The sequence below is a fragment of the Scleropages formosus genome, chromosome 10 (genome assembly GCF_900964775.1).
Source record: "Scleropages formosus chromosome 10, fSclFor1.1, whole genome shotgun sequence".
NCBI classification, from domain to species: Eukaryota; Metazoa; Chordata; class Actinopteri; order Osteoglossiformes; family Osteoglossidae; genus Scleropages; species Scleropages formosus.
Genome location: NC_041815.1, coordinates 17,913,534 through 17,933,139, shown reverse-complemented (window position 1 = coordinate 17,933,139; position 19,606 = coordinate 17,913,534). Strand labels below are relative to the sequence as shown.

Sequence of the window (19,606 nt, the reverse complement as noted above, 5' to 3'; positions counted from 1 at the left end):
CTCATGTATTACTCCTGATTAATATCTGCATGTTCTGTTTTTCTAACTCACATACATATGTGATTTCTGAGTCTGTAGTATGTCAGGTAGTAGAAGTGTTCATGAATTTTAGACAAAAATCAGTCATCATTGGTGTTTATTCTTTTCATCAAGTTTTTACTACCTTACGCCTCTGCCCTGCGCCATAAATAAGAAAGGGTTCAGCATGTTTCATAATGTTTAAAGTAGTATTATTTCTACAGATGTCATTTGTAAGCTGAAACAAATCATCTAAATTTGAAAACTGAATACAGATGAATAATTCAATTAAATCAAGGCAATACTGACTGGCAAAGACACGGGATTTAAAGAAGTGATGATGTTTTATCACATAACATCGCAGCAATCAACAATCTTGCTAAAATTCTTGAAGAAAAATATTTTATTTCTTTATAAATTCACATTTTGTACCTATGAAAGCACATAATTCAACCGTTGTACTTTCTATCAAATCAGAAATGACTGATGGCGTTCCACACATACATAAACAGACAGCCAACAGGAGAACAACACAGCAACTCATATTGCCTCTTTACTTGGCCTTCATTGTATCATACAATTAGAGGCTTTGTTGTAAGGCTTGCCCCTGGGAACCACTGAACTCACAATTCTAAACCAAAAGCCATTGCTGATTTTTTGGTGTATGTAACACTGCTAGCATTTAATGATTTCAGTTAATTTCCAAATTACTATATTTAGGACAAATTTAAAAAAAAAAAAATAAAAAAAAAAAAAAATCCACATTTGTCAATCCAATGTAAAACACAAATGTGGAGGCTTTATTACAGTATATTTTATGAGCATAGCATATGTGCGTATCCATGGACAGAATGAAAAAAATAAGAGGTTGTTAGGTGTCCTACAGTTCGTTCTGCAAAACATTTAACTTGTTCAGAATCCCTTGTATGTGCTGGTGTTTTCCAGGTCCCAGACCTCTCTTATACTCCTTTGGCATATGATTTTATTAAATCCCCAGCAACGCAGCATCAAAACAATTGTGTTCTTCGAGTGCAGGCATTTAGTTAAATCCAGTGGTTAAATCCAGTGACAGAAAAGCCAAATTCCTGACACACTCTGTCTCAGGGAGCGAGGCCATTAAAAGTGTAATATTGCACTCCTGCAAAGGTGGTTTTTGGTCCCATAATCTCACCTGTCAGGTCTTTAAAGTAGTGTTGTATTCCAGACTTCCTGGTTGGGATTGCATAAATAGGAAGCAAAACCATTCTGTGACTAATACTCAATAGCAATTCCAGTGGTTCTGAGCCAAAATCGTATTCATTTAGTCAATGTATGTTCCAACAGTGTATCGAGAACCTAGGAAAAGAAAACAAATGTGCAGTCAGCTTTGCCATTGATATGAGCTGCTGAAGTATTAAAATAATTTTGATTTCAGAAGCATCCATTTCAGGGCTCAAATAGACCTTTTTAAAATATTTTTCTAGAACAGCCGTCATGTGTACTTAACATTAAACAAAAAAGCTGCAGTATTTATGGGAATATTAGTTCCTATATTGACTGGAACTTTTTATTATGTACTTATTATATTATTGTACTGAATAATTTTATGAAAATTTAAAAATGTAACAATTAGAAAAACACAGAACAGTATTGTATGGATTTAAATGCATTAACATCCTTTAGTACAATACTGTTAATATTGTTTTGCTCTTTTACCCATAATGAAAAAGGGGTGGCTTAAAAATGAAGTTTTTAGGATCCCGCTGCACATTAATGGTTTCTGTTGAAACAAGCCATCTTTGCCTCAATGCTAAGAGGAGACTCACCACTTCATTTTCACTCCTGCCATGGCTGCAAGTTAGACTGGGTTCTGTGTTGATCTGCAACACATGACACATACATTAGACTAAGACATACAGGAGGAGTGCAATGCTTTCAAAAATTACGAGCTGCTATTTTCTATCAGCGTCACATCTCTTAAACTGCAAAAATCATAAGTCAAAAATAATATCATGCATGTGAAAAACAAATACAGCTGTTTTTAAAATTACTTGCCTGAAATGTCACAATAAATAAATAATAATGTTTTTAAAAATATGACTTGCCTGAAACTTTTCAATAAATAATAATGCTGTCTCCTGGGCTGTGGCATTTTATGCTAAATTACAAATGAGAAACTTCATTTATTATAATGGTAAAAACTTATCTGAAGTTTTAAAAGTCCTATATTTCAGAAAGTAGACATATTTTAAAACCCTTTAACTGATATGTGGATGCCGGAGTGCTACGCATTTCTGATAATAATTTTGACCAGTGAATGGGTGCTGCCTGTTTTCATTGGTTCATGTCTGTTAATGATGTATCCAGCCTATTTAATGGTTCACAAAGCCTCTCATACACATCACAGTCATTGCCTTTCACTCGACATTAACTGGGTTCCCTTTTCGATGAGGGTTGTGAATGTGTTGGCTGTAAACTAGATTAACACTCAGCTTGAATACAGCTTAAATTTGTTTTTTTGTTTGTTTTCTTTATTTTTATTTTTTTCAATTTCTTAAGCGGCTTAGAGTAATTCAGTGAAAGTGTTTATTTCCTATATTCTTTCACAGCAGATTCTTGACAAAATTCAAGCGTCTCTTGGTGGAAAATCCCAGGGGCTTTTTAGGTGTCAAAGTCAAGCATGCAGCAAGGGGTGCACATATATCCCAGCAGATTGGCTTGCATTAGGACAAAGATGGGGCAGGAAGTGCCCTATTTCTGCCCTATTCTATTATTAAATACAAAAAAAAAAAAAAAAAAATTACCTGGAGATGGAATGGAGGTGGTAATGACTGATTTAGTGAAATTGAAATGTCAAAAGATAGCATCTCATCAGGGGACTGGAAGGCTGCCTTTAGTTTGCCTGGTTTATTTGACCACATTGAGGAAACACAGCATTGTTGTATGAGTATCCTGACTTTTTTCACATTAATAGACAGTGATACTGACACAGAATCCCAGTATAATTTGGCAACTAAAAAATATCAAGGAAAGGTCAGACCACAATTTCAACCATTCAAAACCTTACTGGTCATACTCCATCCTTCCTGTCAACCACCCTACGCAAATACCGTAGGGTCACTGATGCGCAAACAAGGCACTGACTTAGCGCAGCTCCCTAAATGAGAAGAGGGGTGACAGCAGAACCGTTAATCAGCTGAGATAGTCCCATCAATATGCATGACCGTGAATCTTAGCTAGGTGCATGCATGAACCAGTCTCACCTTGGACACAATAAAATCCTTGGTAAGGCAAGTGGAGCACCAGAAAATGAGGCTAGTCCCTGTGTTATTGTGATACAGTGTCGTCCTCAACGAAAGTCTTCTTGTACTCTGGGTTCAAGTCTACCACTGTGGTCCCTTTAAAAGGGCAGCACTCTTGCGTCTGGGGGGGGTCATGTGACACCCTGTCACTGCTGGAGCTTGTGGTCCTCAGTGGGGGCTTGCTGGCCGAACTTGCAGATAAGGTGGGTGGCGGCGGCACCCCAGCCTGGCCCCCATTTGTCTGCAAGCACACGTTGCTCACCTTGGCAGCCTTCTGCTTGTAGTGGTTGTTGTGGAGCTTGTACTTCATGAGGAGGATAAAGATAAAGACCAGCACAGAAGCAACAATAATGCCACCAATGATAATGATCATGGTGCCCCCCAGAAACTGGTCATGGATGGAGCGGCACTGGCGGTACTCTCGCTCGGTGGTGAAGGCCACGCAGCCCACCAGACGGGTGGCTGTCAGTGCGGTAATTCCATCGTCATACACTGCCAAGACACACAAATCGTAGTCCCGAGATGAAGCCAGGTCACTCAGCAGGAAGAGCTTATGTGAGGCTGGGATCATCCTAAAGAGGGAGAGCAAGAAAAGGATAAATGTAGTCATGATTATTTCTATTAGTTTAATTATTTTATTGCACAATAACAATAACGGAGGGCTGGGACATAGCAATCAGTGATCTAAATCATATCATTAATAGAATATAATAAACTAGCATTACAGGAAAACCTATAGTAATGTTCAACAATAGAGTATATCAAAACCATATTCCTACAAAATGCAAGGAATATTCCTAAAAATGAAAACTGATAATTCAAATGAAAAATGATAATTCAAGGAAATTCCTAAAAATGCAATTTCTTGCAAAAAATTTACAGCACACCAACCTCTGTCACACAAATTTAGAGATCGAAAGGGTTCTAGTTTTTGTTCTATAAAAGAAATAATAATAATAATTAGTTTTAAATTCTCAGTGTGACAAAGCACAGACACAGAATTTCCCTACAGGGATTAATAAAGTACTCTCTTATCCTAACCTATCCTATCCTTGAAAATAATTAGAAATAGAATGGGTGCACCCATGTTAAAACAATAGAAAAATGTGTGCACGAGTCAGAAACATATTAAATAACCACTTTAAAAAAGAGGAAAAACTTGATTTTAATGAGGTCAGAACAATTTCAGAATGATGCTTTGGAGTGTTGCTTCAATAAAAGATGTTTTAAAGTCTCTGGTAACAGAATGACAAGCATAATTGGCATTATGAAATTAATCAAAGATTTGGGATTAGAAAAAATTAGAGCCTGCAGACATTTCTCACTTTCACCAGCAAGAGATTCAATGAAAAATATTAACATTGCATTGCTTTTCTCGCCATTTTATTTGGATCATTAAAACCTTTGCAATTTAAATAATTTTGCAGGCTTCATGCAGTTGCAAAATATTATTATGTCGATATGCGTTGTTACTAGGTCTCTTTTTAAAAAAGAAGCTGAAAGAGATGATTAAGCTTAAGGATTAAGTTTAAGAAATGTTAAATCAGAACAACAAATTGGTTAATGCCTGGGCTTCTTTCCATAAATTCAGATGAAATGATTCAAGTGTAGTAACTTTAACAAAATGACAAGTGATGCAAATGAGCACCATGCTGATGAAAACATCAGAGATTTGTGTGCAATTGTTCCAACAGTTTACGCTATACTGGCGAAAAATTTTGTACTGACAAGAGATCAGACATCAACTGTCCTGAAGTAATTAAATTAAGAATAATTTTACATCTTTTTCACAAAGTGTAGGTGGTGTCTACATTTTTTTTATTTCTATTTTTACAAAAAATCTGAACGACTGAAGAACTGGTATAATATCTAATTTCTCAATACTGGAGTGGGTACATGCACACTCCACAGGAAAAAATGTTACATGTTAAATCTACAGGAGTTTGAGGCCTGGGTATGCCTTAATCAAAATACAAAACTTTAACAGTTTCTGCAGTTGTAGTAGCATATAGCGTATATATATATATATATTCCTTCTTAATTAGAGACATCCAAACAAACCACCCACTGACTGAACTGCCTGCTTCCTAGGGTCCTCTTTATTGCCCTCCAGTTGTTACAGCAATCGTACAATTCTATGAAGTGATTAAGCACTTTCTGCATTTGTGTGTGCATAAAATTTGAGAAGTCTTTCAAATTCTGGGAGTAACAACTTTTCTGTAACAATTTATTTCCTTTTCCACAAAATCACTTTAATTCACTATAATTCTATAAATTATATTAGTTTGAGTGAAGTGTTTTGCATATGTATCAATTTAAGTAAAGCGGGCATTTTTTCCCCATTATTTAAGCTTCCAGTTCAACAAAGGACCAAGACAAAAGTGTGCTGTAAATATTTCCATAGAAAAATCAGCATTTTATTAGATTAGTATTTCTCTAACAAGAAAAATAAACTGTTCATCAACTGAACTGTCTAATCCAAGGTACAAACTGCCTGTCCTACAATCTCAAATCCCAAATGGCAATTTTGTCATGTGTCATGATCAAAAAGGAATAAGAAGAAATGTAATTTTTTTTTTTTTTTTTTTTGTCTTGTAAAATACACAAATGACAGTGAAAAATCGATCAAAGTTTTATTACTCGAGGTTGTTGGCAATAGTATTTGACTAAAAGGGCCCTACCAGTGTCCCATCTTGACACATAATTAACTCACATAAGTGGACATCCAAATTTGGGGCCTAACTGGAAAATGGGGACAAAAGCCGACCGGCCCCAAACTAGGCTGCCTGTTTATAACCCGTATGGGTCTCACGTGGATATGTTGGCTGAATTACCCACATCTCAGTTCTGCACCTCGACCTAATTTGTATCTGCAGTGTCTGCACTTCATGCGGAGGAACACGGAGATACGTGCATAATAAGGAAAATTCAGCACCGCTCTTTATATATTGCAAAATGAAAGTTGCTGCATTAAACAAGGTGGTCAAGATGGGGATTCGTAGCATTTCACAAAAATGGTAATCTGTACAAATGCACAAGAAGAGCGATATGACAAAGATGGCAGCCATTTTGGATCCTGTTCGCTAATCTTAAAGCATTGTATCTGTGAGCGTACGACTTATAATCGCTGCATGGAATAAGATGCGAGAGGAATCAGTGTGAATTAGTATCGCCACCACAAGCCAGCGAAACCTGAATGTGTTGAACCTCCTGAAACCTGATCATAAAACCTGATGCCGAAACCAAATGTCATGGAATTTCGCAGGTACTGATGTGTGAGAGCGCGCTAGCACAGTGTAACACAGGTCAGACACATGGCAATGCTATGGTTCATTTGGTCCCCATATGTGCAATGCTGCTGGGATTGCTGCTTGCAGCTATTTTTAGCTTATGTTTTTGTGCCATTTTTAGAAGTTTTCATTGACCCCCTTTCAGGTGTAACCCAGCGTCCCTTTACCAGTTAAAGACATGAGCAATGCTCACAGGATGCAGTCTGTCTGTACCTCTAAAAGATGTGAGAATGCATGTGCAAACTTACGCTGTCAAAACCAGACAGTTGTGTGCGCGCACAAACTGTTAGATCTTAACAGCGGACTGATGAGTTATATTCTAAGAAAGTAGCTCAGCGACTGTATGCCTCCCTGTCTGTTGCTAAGCATATACCCAATCAAGAGAGAGATAAACTGGCTTGCTGCCTGAACCTCGAGTCTTTAAGCATTGCCGTTTGCATGTCTAAGATCAGACAGAACATCAGTGGAGTACAAGTAAAACTCAGAGTGCCACACTGTTGGTTTGTCCTTGAATAGGTACCACTTGCAATCCGACTCATCCGTCTCTGATTCCTTCCCACAGACTATCGTCACAAAAGGTGTATTTTCACAAAGATGCATACATCCTTTCAGCTAGATGTAAATGTAAGCAGTTCTACAGTATAGGATTAAATTTAAATCCCATCTGGAGATTACTGAAACGTATCCAATTTACATGTGCTTCTCTTAAATGTGACTTCATCCCACTGATTTCACTAAAGAGTGAGTCACTCTGGTTCACATGAAGTCAGTTTAGCCTAATGCTGGTTACTTGTCATAAGTGAAGATATTGCGTTCCTGCATGTGAGCTCACTAAATGCAGATAAGATTTGTTTTTGCTAAGTACATCAGATATTTTAATTTCCATACTATCTGCATATGATAGACTGTAACAGCCCCGATGAAAATTTCAAAAAATTATTTCCAGTGTCATCAATGTAATGTGCAGTTCATTTACCTAACATATATGTACATCTAATCAGACTGACTGCAAAGCCAAAGCCTTACCTGTAAATAAGGATGTCGTCAGATGAGCTGTTATACTGGATCTGGTACATGCGCATCCCTGGGATGTGGTTCTGCGGAGGCCAGTGAATAGTGGCAGACGAGGAAGTGAGCTCTGACACAGTGACCGACTGCTGTTCAGGACGTGTTTGGCTGCCACTGGCATTGGACTTCATGGAGGTAGGAATGTCTGAGGGGCCTGGCTCTGGCTCCAGCTTCGGGTCAAAGTGGGGCGAAGGGTTGACCACCAGCTCTACAGAGGCAGTGGCTTCACCTGCTGCATTGGATGCAATGCAAGTGAAGACACCCGAGTCTTTAACAGTGGTGGCCAAGATGTCCAGGGAGCCATTTTCATAACAGATGGTACGTGAAGTGTTGCCGATTACCTTTCCTTCTGGGCTTACCCAATGGGTAGAGGGTTCAGGATCACCCACTGACTTGCAGCGCAAGCTCACTTCCTGCCCTGCCATCACAAACATTTTGGAGGTGTGGCGTGTGATCATAGGTGGCTCACAGACAAACTCCTCTTCTCGAATGGTCCAGAAGTACTTGCCAGCAAGTTCTCGGGGTGAAGCGCATGTCTCCAGGTCATCCTCACGGGTCAGTCGCCTCAGCCACACCAGCTCGCAGTTGCAGTGTAGAGGGTTCCCCCCAAAACTGAGCACTAATGCTGTAAGTGGTGACCCCTTCATCTTAGCGTAGACTGGGATGCGCAAAAAGAGTGGGTCTGGTGGTATCTTCTTCAGCTTATTGGATGTCATGTCCAGACGAGCGAGCTTGTGCAAATTGGAAAATATGCCCTCCGGGACAAACTCAATGAGATTGTGATCCAAGCTGAGGGTGTTAACACTGGTTAGCAGGCTCACCGTCTCCCAGGGAATGTCCGCTAAATTGTTGTAAGAAAGGTCAAGGTCTTCCAGTGTATCTAGAAAGTCCTGAAAGGCCCCCTCAGTGATATGCTGTAGCTGGTTGTTGCTAAGAATTAGGTGGCGCAGGTTAACTAAGCCTTGAAAGTGGGTGTCATCCAGGGCGGTCAGTCGGTTGCTGTCCAGGTGCAGGGCATGCAGGTCTTGCAGGTCAGAGAAGGCATAAGGCTTGATCTGGCTGATAGTGTTGCGTGACAGAGTGAGGTGGATGAGACTGGACATGTTGGCAAAGTCTTTGTGCCGTAATGTGGTGATGAAATTGTCCATCAACCGCAACTCAGCTGTGCGCCGATCGATGTTGGGAGGCACAAACAGCAGTCCTGTCTTGGCACACAGGACAGTGTAGGAGGGCAGCAGGTTCTGACATGTGCAACGTTTGGGGCACAGCATGGCAGACATGGGCACAGCAAGCACCGCCACATAGAGAAGCAGAATTTCCATGGCAGATGTCCTGAAACAACACAGAAGTGTGAGTAATAAGTAACTGGAAAAAAATCGGCATGTGCCATACAATTTATTCACTTTTCCCCGGGCTAGGGGTAATACGGAGACAGAATGCTGGGGAAAAAATTTACTTTGACAACTAAACATTTTTAGCATAGCTCATTTAGGTTATTTTATACTAATTTGAAACTGTTCAAATTATTAGAAAATTTACATTTATTCACTTAGCAGATGCTTTCTTCCAAAGCAACTTACAATGTTAAGCTACTTACAACTATTCACCCATTTCCACAGCTAGATAATTTTACTGGAGCAGTTTAGGGTAAGCAGTTTGCTCAAGGGTACTACAGTTGGATCGAAATCGTGACTCAACCGTGGCACGAAAAGGCAGTAGCTCTAACTACTACTCTAGCAGCTGCCCAGCACCAACCACTATGCTACCAGCATAATCCTTGTAAAGAGTACTATTTTGTTAGGTTGATCTGCTCATCTGTTAGCATTTATCAATAATAATAGGCTATTTAATGCTGCACATAATTCAAGAGGTGGAATTATTTTACTGGGGACTCAACTATTCATATATATATATATATATATTATATATATATATATATATATATATATATATATATATATATATATATGTATATATGCATATATATGTACACACACACACACAAACGTATAACATATATAATTAATTACAATATATGAAGTAGTTCCCAATTTCGAATAAAGCCTATGAACACAATCACTGAGTATACAAAATGGTAACATAATATGTTGCTGATTGTCATGCTTGTGGAACTGCTGTTTTGGCTTGGGGTTTTTGTGAATGCTTGTAAAGGGGACAGACCTCGTTTTATAATTGCAGGCTGGTGAAAACAGTAATTGCTAAGCAACAACAATCATTCTCTTCCCTAAATAGCAATAAAATGTCCAATAAAGGCTACAGCCCAATCCAAAGTCAAGAGAAACATTTACCTACTGTTTAGTGCGTTTAACACTTCACCTGTTCAAACAGGAAGCCCTGCATTTCTGCAAGCAGATGCTTCCCATCAAAAAAGACCAGTTACTGTAAACTTTCACAGCATTATTATTATAGTTGTTACCTGCTGCAGTGAATAGCAAAATTGCAGATAGCTATTCTGCAGCTAGCGGGGGTGCGGTGGCGCAGTGGGTTGGACCGCAGTCCTACTCTCCGGTGGGTCTGGGGTTCGAGTCCCGCTTGGGGTGCCTTGCGACGGACTGGCGTCCCGTCCTGGGTGTGTCCTCTCCCCCTCCGGCCTTATGCCCTGTGTTACCGGGTAGGCTCCGGTTCCCCGTGACCCCGTATGGGACAAGCGGTTCTGAAAATGTGTGTGTGTGTGTGTGTGTGTGTGTGTGTGTGTATTCTGCAGCTAAGATGAAAGTGGTTGTTATCAGGGCTGTTCCACTGCAGTTGGAGTCATCCACTGTGATTAGAACCATGGATTCTTTTTGAGAGAGGATAGTTAATGCTCGCTTGGTACCTTACAGCATGTAACTGTGAATACACAGCTCCTTACGGTTCCTTACAGTTCCTTCTTCCTTACTATCATTTATCAGTGTAATTAATGTAGAAACTGAGGATTAAACATTGTGTACTTATTTTCATGTATGACTTTATTAGCTTTAGCTGACGTTCTTATCTACAGTGAAGTGCATAACCAGTACTATATCATAGGTAAATATTTGGTCTAAAATTTTAGTGGAAGTAGTGCATTTTTCATGTGAAATGGTTATACTGAAATCCAGGATGAATGTAGTTCAAAGCACCTATGTGTTGATTTTGGGTTATGGCTGGTAAGACTGTGTTAGTCCCGTCTGCTCACTTGCTTTAGTGATAAATATCACTGACATGACAAACTGAGTGCAGAGCTTATTCAGTGTATCCACAGTGGAAACAGTCCTTAAAACCTTGGCTGGTCAATCCAGCCAAAACACCAAACCACAAAGCCACTCAGCCTTATTACAGAAACTGGAAATTCTAAGTTATTTTCTGCTTATATTGTAGCGTGTTTTCTACTGATCTTTAAAATAAACTAACTCCTGTATTTTGAATTACATTCTTGAGATCCTAGTAGCCTCTATATGAGGTCTGTCGCTCAGTCAAAGCTTGATTCTTATTATAACCTGCTCCCAGTAAAATCAGTACATTGTCAAAAGCCTGGTATTACACTGCACTTGAAAAGCTGATGGGTGGGCAGTAATAAGGGGGCACGGTGGCACAGTTGGCTTGGCCGGATCCTGCTTTCTGGTAGGTCTGGAGTTCGAGTCCTGCTTGGGGTGCCTTGCGACGGACTGGTGCCCTGTCCGGGGTGTGTCCCCTCCCCCTCCAGCCTTGTGCCCTGTGTTGCCAGGTTAGGCTCCGATTCACCACAACCCCACTTGGGACAAGCAGCTTTAGACTGTGTGTGTGTGTGTGTGTGTGTGTGTGTGTGGGCAGTAAGACCAATAGGACATTTTTCAGTATGCCCTCTTTGCTACTGCAGTAATATGACTGGCTATTATAAGTTTGACACAGTAGTGTATGGTTACTCTGTACAGAAGGGAGCAATGTAGTGATCCTTGAAGCTTCACTCAGAGGTTTTGACTTATTGGTGATGTTTTTAAGGTCACTGCCTTCCTTGTGGGAGAGTGGAGTTTGAATCTCACTATGGGTTTTCCCCAGAGAGTCTGAGGTATTTAGTCAGCAGAATGTGAAAATGTACAGTATGTTTGTGAAGACAAGTCACTGTATTAAGATGTATAAAAAGCACATCAAGCCTGGCCACCCTAAATTATATAAGCAGTGCATAAAAAAATAACAGTCCCACCACGAAAGGGACAAGGAAGCAAGTGCACCATTCTAAGTGTCTTCAGATTAGGACTATCCTGGACATCTTCTGTTTTCAGAAAAGGATGCAACATCACTCAGCTCAGAAAAGATGCCTGTTAAAAAGTGACAGAATAAATGAGGGGCACCTCCATGGCTTATAGCCTTTTGTCCCAGAGGCCCAGATGAAAGGCTGACAGCTACAGTTACAAATGAATTGAATGGAGTAGACTCGGCAGGGTCTTTAGACCTCAGAGCATTCGACTTTCATTATCCAGATGGATCACAGCCAATGGCTGAGTGCTTGATGCTTCAGACGGTGTGTAATTGTAAGAACACTAGAACATGTATGCCTCCCGCCTCCTTCATCTGAACAAGTTGCTGTCTTTGACAGTGGTCTTCTGTGCCAATGACCATAAAGTCTCTTTATACATGCAGTCTGTATTTCCAAACTGAATTTCAATCTTCTAGTTAGGCACCAGTCTCTTTACACCAGCTAAAGAAACACATACAATATATAGGGCACTCTTTTATGATAGTTAGGACAATATTTGCAATGTAATGCAATCAGGTGCATAATGCCACTAAGTTAAGGTTTGCACACACCTTTTGCTGTTGGCATCAGGGTCTAGAATAAGAGACACTTGTAGTGGTGTATATCACAATTTTGGTGTGTCAATGCCCAGGCTGAGACCCTTGGACATTCTGTGACATTTCTGGTGCTGACACACTACTCAGTAGAGATATCTTAGGAGAGCTTGTCTGACAGCTGAATCCAGGGGTTTTTAACTTACATTTGTAACCCAGATGGGTACCATTTCAGGCCCTTGATCTAAAACTGGGAATAATGAATGCTCTTCACAGATGTAAGAGTCATTCTAAATAGGGCTCTTTAAGGTAGTTAATGGGACAGATTCTGCTGTTGGTGTTGTCCTAATGGGGTAAAACTAGTGTTATATAGAACTACAGCTGTTCTATAATTCTTCTAGTCTGGTAAGAGGCTTTTCTGAGTCTATGTTTTTGGCTAAGGTATGAGAACATTAAGAGTCTTAAACTCCGTGATGAATTTATCCATGAGTTCGCCTTTACTAAAAGACTTGCATGTGCCTACAGAGAAGCTGACAATCTACACAAGTAGACACTAGTAATAGTTCTGCATAAAAGAAACCGCAGGCCAAAGAAATTAGGAGAGAAGGAGACAAAACTGTGAGACGCATATCAGAAGCTAAAACATGATAATGCTCAATGAACAGTAAAAAATGTAGAATCTATACAACTAATGGAAACAGCCAAACAGCAGAGATAAAAGCAGACACCGGAAAAACAAACAATGTCAAAACCAAAAATACTGAAAACCCAGATAGAACTGAGTAGTCAATCTGTTGAGGCTTTTGTTTTTACAACACTGTAATGACAAACTAAAACGATTTATTATTTATCAGTCTTGTTTCTCTTTTGTAACTTGAAAAGCATTACGACAATCAAGGCAACTTCTGGTGTTAATATTTTATATGGACATTTTAGTTAGCTACTTGTTTTGGGGATGATCAAACATTCTAAAACTGACATTTCTCAAAAAGTATACTTGTATACTTCATGTGCATTTCTTCAGTGGTGAAGCTTGACATTTTTTATGATTACAAACTATTAACATAAGGTGTTCAAAGACCATCTCTCCACTGGAAAATCAACTGGACTCACATTTTTCCCTATTTTTCCAGTATCCATCCTGGAAGATGTTACATCTGTGGAATTTTACAGAGTATACAATGAGAATTTGTTTAAAAATTCATTCTAATACTACTGTAACTTTGAAACTGTATGTGTAATTACAGAGATAATCAGTATAAAACATGTCTAACAGAACTTTTATGAAATTTAGCATGGGTTCCACTTGCTATAGTCAGCTACAAACGTTGTTTTTAAAGAAGAAACTTTTTTTAACAATCACCACGTCTAGTAAAGGCACTTGAATTTATTATGGTACTTTCTTAGGAGGCTAAAAAGTATACATACAAGTGGATGATCTGAACCAGAATCAATTGAGAGTTTGACTCTGCAGAATGATTGTATTTCTGCTCATTGTCACAAGGATATCCTTTCAATAAATTCATTTTATATTTGAATTGTTGTAGAACTACTAATCCAGCAGTGTATGGACAGCCTGTAAACACTGGATCCTCTACTGTGACTTTCAGCTGTGTTGGAGTCACATAAACCTGTTTTAAACTTCTCTTTAAAACTTTTACAGTTAGAAGACTTGAGTAATTCACTACAGATCCATGAATAAGATCAGCAAACATCTCTTCACGATAATCCGGCTGGGTTTTGGAGTCTTCAGTCACCAAAAACGAAGAGAGGAGCACTGCTGCGCAAAAATATTTCTTTATTGACTGACATCATACCCATACTCTTTGAAGTTTTGAGTTTGCAATTCAGATCTGTCAAAATTATTCTCAGAAAGTAGGTTACCTATGTAATCGTATGTTTTTATGTTTTCACAGGTTTCAGGGAACAGTGATCCATATATCTAATACACTCAAAGACCACAACTGAAAAGTTTTATTTTTTACAACATGCTTTAAAAAATACAGTGAAGTTAGTTTTATCTGTTCTACTCTGGGAAAATCTGTGTTTTTTATGCAATGAATAGATTCTTATTTTTTCACATAAGCAATTGACACTACGAAATTTGACATTAGCCTGCTGACCATGATGAATTTTTTTACATTTATTTATTTAATGATGCAATTCTCCAAAGTGACTTAAGTTACTTCTAATGATTTACCCATATACAGCATACGCACGCACATTGACTTAAATTGCTTGTTCAGAGCAGGGATCGAGGCAAGCCGAAGCCTAGCCCGGCAATACAGGGTGCAAGGCTGGAGGGGGAGGGGACACAGCCTGTCCGTCACAGGGCCCCCCAAGCAGGACTTGAACCCCAGACCCACCAGCAAGCAGGCCTGGGAAAAACCCATTGCGCCACTGCACCCCTCTCTATACAGTATACCGTTAAATAATATTTATTGGAGCATTTTATGGTAAGCACCTTGCTCAAGGGTAATACAGCAGGAGGAAGGATTGAAACCTAAGCACTTTGAGTGCAAAGCAGCAGCTCTAACTGCTAGGGGTATGGTGACGCCAAGAAAAAAATCTAAGGTCAAAATGAATAAATTTCAATTAATTTCAGTTAAAAAGAAAATCATGGATAGAACGTTCAAATATTAACATAAAAACATAAAATTAAGTGTAGAAGACCGTAAAAAGGGCACAAAAAGACTACTATGTTAGTACGAAAGAGGAAAAAAAATATTACCGAGGGTCTGAAACCAAGTGGATGCCCAGCGCCTTCTGGGTAAACTAAAAACACACACATGAAAAAGGAATGAGTGTTGTGTGAGCAAGAGTATGAGTGGTCCGTTAGTCGATCTGTCGCCCCATGCCAGGTCAGCTGGTGATCTTTAACGCGTCTGCCAATGGCAGTGGTGAGTCACTTCTCTTCATGGAGGCTTGCAGATCTCTCCCATGCAAAGTTTGACATAGACACATCTTTATTATCAGTTTTCTGCCGGAACTTGGCCCGTATTTATATTGGACATTTAGCGGCGATATTAAAGGACACAACGACCTGCATACTACTAAGTATTGTCTTTATTATGTATTATTTTAATAGCTAGTTTATATGGCATCTACTTTTGTTTTGCTCAGTGTTATTTTAGCATGCAGGATATTTATCTCTTTATTAAGTGGGTCTTGCTGGCTACGGTTAAGTAGTGACAAGCTTCCCCTACCTCCCAGCTAATTTCTGTTTATATTGCTGTCTCTGAGATGGGGAGTGGGCGAGAAGAGAGTAATTTCACATACTGTACATAGTCTCGTCAGTGTCAAGAATGTTCACGTAGGCGTTTGTAATTACTACTTTACCTGATAGATGCTCAAGACAGAAATTTCAGTTAGTTTTTTTCTTTTTTTTACTTATAGGAGGCATGATCCCAGCAGTCAGGACTGGAATCCATAGGTAGTGCTGGAACCTTTGATATCTTTGTAGTTTATGCCTCTCAGTGGTGGAGTGGATGCTGAAGGTTGGGGTGGGACTTAACTTTGCTGTGCTATACCTTTATTAAGCTAGGAGGTGTGCAATACAATTCTCTCTACTGTCAAACTCTGTCTATCTAGTATAGATAGGTAGCAGGTATCAAGGTGAATGTTAATGTGATTAACTGGAGTTCGATGGGTATGAATCATCCAGTTGTATACAGCACGGCAATCTCACGTCTCAAATAAATAAAAGCTTGGATGATGTTTGCAAGGGAGACTCAAATCCACTCTTCGCAATTGATCTTGTGTCCATGGGTGTTGGGAAGGCAAGAGGTTACACTTTTTAAGTGTAAGAGAAGGTGCCAGACTTATTGAAGAATCAGTCCTCCTTATGACTGTCAAGGTTTTTAAAGGGAAGAATGCACACTGTGTTGTTGGAGATACAAACAATATTGTGGTAATTTCTCCCCTAGAAATTTCTGCTAGCATGGTGGAGAATGATGAACAGTGAACTTAGCATGTCTTTTGAATTGTTGTGGTGGTAGCTGTGGTGCGTGGGGGGGGCTGTGGATGTGATTCATCACAACGGTCTGTTGCATTTAAAAAAAAAAAATTTGTAACCTCTGTTTTCTTATGGAGACAGTATGCAGATGATACCGCAAGCTGCCAAAGAGAGACAAATCTGTGATCTATGATTATTTTTTGGAAACAAATTATTTATAGCATAGTTCCTCAACAATGGTAGAGTACTTGCTTTTTCTCAGTGGTTCATTATACAATATTATGTGTAGAATTTGTTAGAGCATGGGATGTGGTGGCATGGTGGTGTGGCGAGTTTGGCTGGTGCCCACTTTGTGGCGGGTCTGGGGTTTGAGCCCTGCTTGGATCGCCTTGTGATGTACTGGTGCGCAGTCCTGGGTGTGTCCCCTTCAGCCTTGAGGGTAAGGCTCCGGCTTGCCGCAACTCCGCTCGGGACAAGAGGTTGTTGACGATGAAATTTATTATAATTGAAAAATTACTATCTATAACTGTCCATAACTGCTTGTGTCATAGCGTATCATTTATGGACATACTGCATTCATTACAGAACTGTGCCTTCCTGTGAGCATGTAGAAGTTTTAAATACAGTACTACAATTTCTAGACATGGACTCAAAACTCAGTATTAGAATTTCTCTTCTTTTCTTTTGTATAAATGGTAAAAATTTTAAACTATTAGAATATTGTTGTCTTTCAGATTTCAAGTGTTAATCTTTATTGTTGTTTTAACACATTTGATATTACCTAATGTCAATTAAATAAAAAAGTAGGTATATTAGTTATGTATATTATGTAAATAGTTATACATATTAAACCCTATTTAAGTCCTGCACTGCCACCTTGGAATACTGAATATTCCTGCTATTTCTATGACTTGTGTTAATAAGACCTGAAGGAAGCCGAATGGTGACAGGAGTTATAAACAGTATAGCTTATTGTTAAAATTTCTATGAAACTGTTTTATTATTCTTTTTATGAAATCATTTCTTCGCATTTAATGGTGTGCAAAGTAATGTTGCAAGTAAGGGAATGGATTACAGTGCTTGATGAAACAAGACTGAATTCAGATGTCAGTTTTTCAACCTCTGCAGAAAAAGCAAAAACATGTTGACTGTTTCATACCCCCACTCTAGAATATAAAGTAAGGTTTCAAACCTAATTTTTTACTGTATATAGAGCTTATTTAGCTATGTGTGTTCATCTGTAAATGTAATGATAGAATAAAGTCCTATGACTTTAGTGACACAATTAATTTTTCAAGAGTTACCTACAGTCTTTGGAGCTTAATTCAAAGTGAGGGACGGTAAAGCTTAATTATGTGGTCGACTTAGTCTGTACTCAGCAACCAGGGGCAGGAAAAGATGGAAAAGGCTTTGCTCTTATTTTAGAAACAGATAGAAAGTGTGATGCTGCTCTCAACTCATAAGCTTCTGAAGGAACACCTGAAATTGAAAATCAAATCTGATTTTCTTTCCACTCGGCCAACTGTAACCTTGTTGGCTAAATCTTGGTTCAGACTATATGAACACAGAGATAATGCCAGGCAATTCTTGGCTCAACAGCTGTGATGTTTGAAAGCACCTTAATCAATTTCCGAGCTTCTGGATAAAGGTTTAGTTGTTCACTGTAGTAAGGTGAAACAAGCAATTTACGAATTTTTCTTATGGCCTCTGTATTGCAAAAGCAGATGACAATGCCTGGTCTTTGACAACTTTTTAAAAGAAATTTCTTTTTGTAAATACGTTTTATGTTCCTTCTGTTACAGCAACATGTTAAAAATGATATTGAAGAGGCTATCTTGCTCTCCAAGGTGCTAAATATGATTGGGGCGATGCAGGCTGGGAAGGTGCCCGGCCCAGATGGGTTCCTGACTGACTTTTGGAAAAACCTTTTCTTCCCAGCTGTCATCCCTGATTCACACCACTTTCTTAGAGTCATTTTAGTCTGGCTTTCCTTCACTATCAGCCCTCTGTCTCCCTATTATTAAATAACAATAAAAACCCCCTCAACCGCAGATCCTATTGAACCCTGTCACTATGGCGATGTAAAAATCGTGACTAAAACTGTGGCACAGACTGAGACGTGAGATTGTGTACTCTTTGATTAAGGTTCTGGATCAAACTGGATTTATTAAAGATAGATTCTACTGTTAAGCCTTCTTTAATATTTTACATATACTTATTATATTTAATATTTTATACCCTCTGTCATCTAGCTCTGACTAAAAGTATGCTCTTTTCTTTATGCAGGGAATGTTTTTGGATTTTGCAGAATGGTGGATATTTGCTTTACTCAGTTGAAAGGCTTTGTTTAAACTAGAATTTTGCTTCACAGACTCCCCAGTCCCGATGGCTTCTGTCATAACCAACCATTTATACACATGCTGCTTTGCAATGCATCATGGCACTAGTCATAGATGTCTTGTCTACCCTTTATTCTTCATCATTGTAACTGGGTCTTTAATTATTTTGCCATGTGGAAGTTAGTGGATAGGACGTGTATTTCTAGGAATGGTCTGATAGAAAGTCTCCATAAATACAACAAGCCTCCACCAGTACTGATTAGAAAAGATGTAGTCGATTCCAGATGTCCTCTCCTCACTTGAACAGTTCCACAGCTTGTCTGGCAATAGCATATTTTACCAAAGTATTTTCAATTAACATAATATCTAAAAGGTTAAGGAAGGAATCCAGAACTGTGCAAGCTTAAACTCATTTTATCCACATCCCAGTTATGCACCTCAAATTTATTCATATCCTGACTTGGTGGCCAGCTGATTGAGTGTAGACTAGCACAAAACAGGTTACCAGTAAGCCACAGGGGGCTCATAGAGACGTGTTGGCTGGGCTACGCTCATCTCTTTTATACCCCTCGATCCATAATTATTGATGTTCACTGCACTTAAGGGATGAAATGGCAGGTACAAGGATTCTGCAATAATGCAAACTCAGCAAGTTTCCAAAACGTCATGGATACAGTATGTTGGATTTAAGCAGAATTATGTTTTTCTCATGAATTAGAATACTTCTTAATGATACTTATTTTCCTAATAATGCTTATAATAATATCTTAGTTTCCTAATAATGCTTATTTCAACACACACACATTGTCTGCAACTGCTTGTCCTAAGCGGGGTCGCGGTGAGATGGAGCCTAACTTGGCCACACAGGGTGCAAGGTTGGAGGGGGAGGGGACACACCCAGGACAG

The 19,606-nt window shown here is 39.1% G+C and overlaps 1 protein-coding gene across 5 annotated transcripts in view; it reads right to left on the bottom strand.

Annotated features, from left to right (window-relative positions):
- Positions 1-822: 822 nt before the first annotated feature.
- The window catches only part of LOC108928644 (leucine-rich repeat and fibronectin type III domain-containing protein 1-like protein), a 63,939-nt gene continuing 45,155 nt past the window's right edge, over positions 823-19,606 (bottom strand). For 3 of the 5 annotated variants that reach the window (XR_001965684.1, XR_001965682.1, XR_001965683.1), the window contains 3 exons: positions 7,616-8,989; positions 3,261-3,871; positions 1,839-1,877 (listed from right to left, as the gene is read on the bottom strand). Coding sequence is in view for 2 of the 5 variants with exons in the window: in XM_018742681.1 (XP_018598197.1) it covers positions 3,325-3,871; positions 7,616-8,979 (1,911 nt within the window). In the remaining 3 variants the exon portion in view is untranslated. Of the gene's footprint in view, positions 1,354-1,823; positions 1,878-2,658; positions 3,872-7,615; positions 8,990-19,606 lie in introns of those variants that run through there. The other 2 variants (XM_018742682.1, XM_018742681.1) reach the window with 2 other exon arrangements.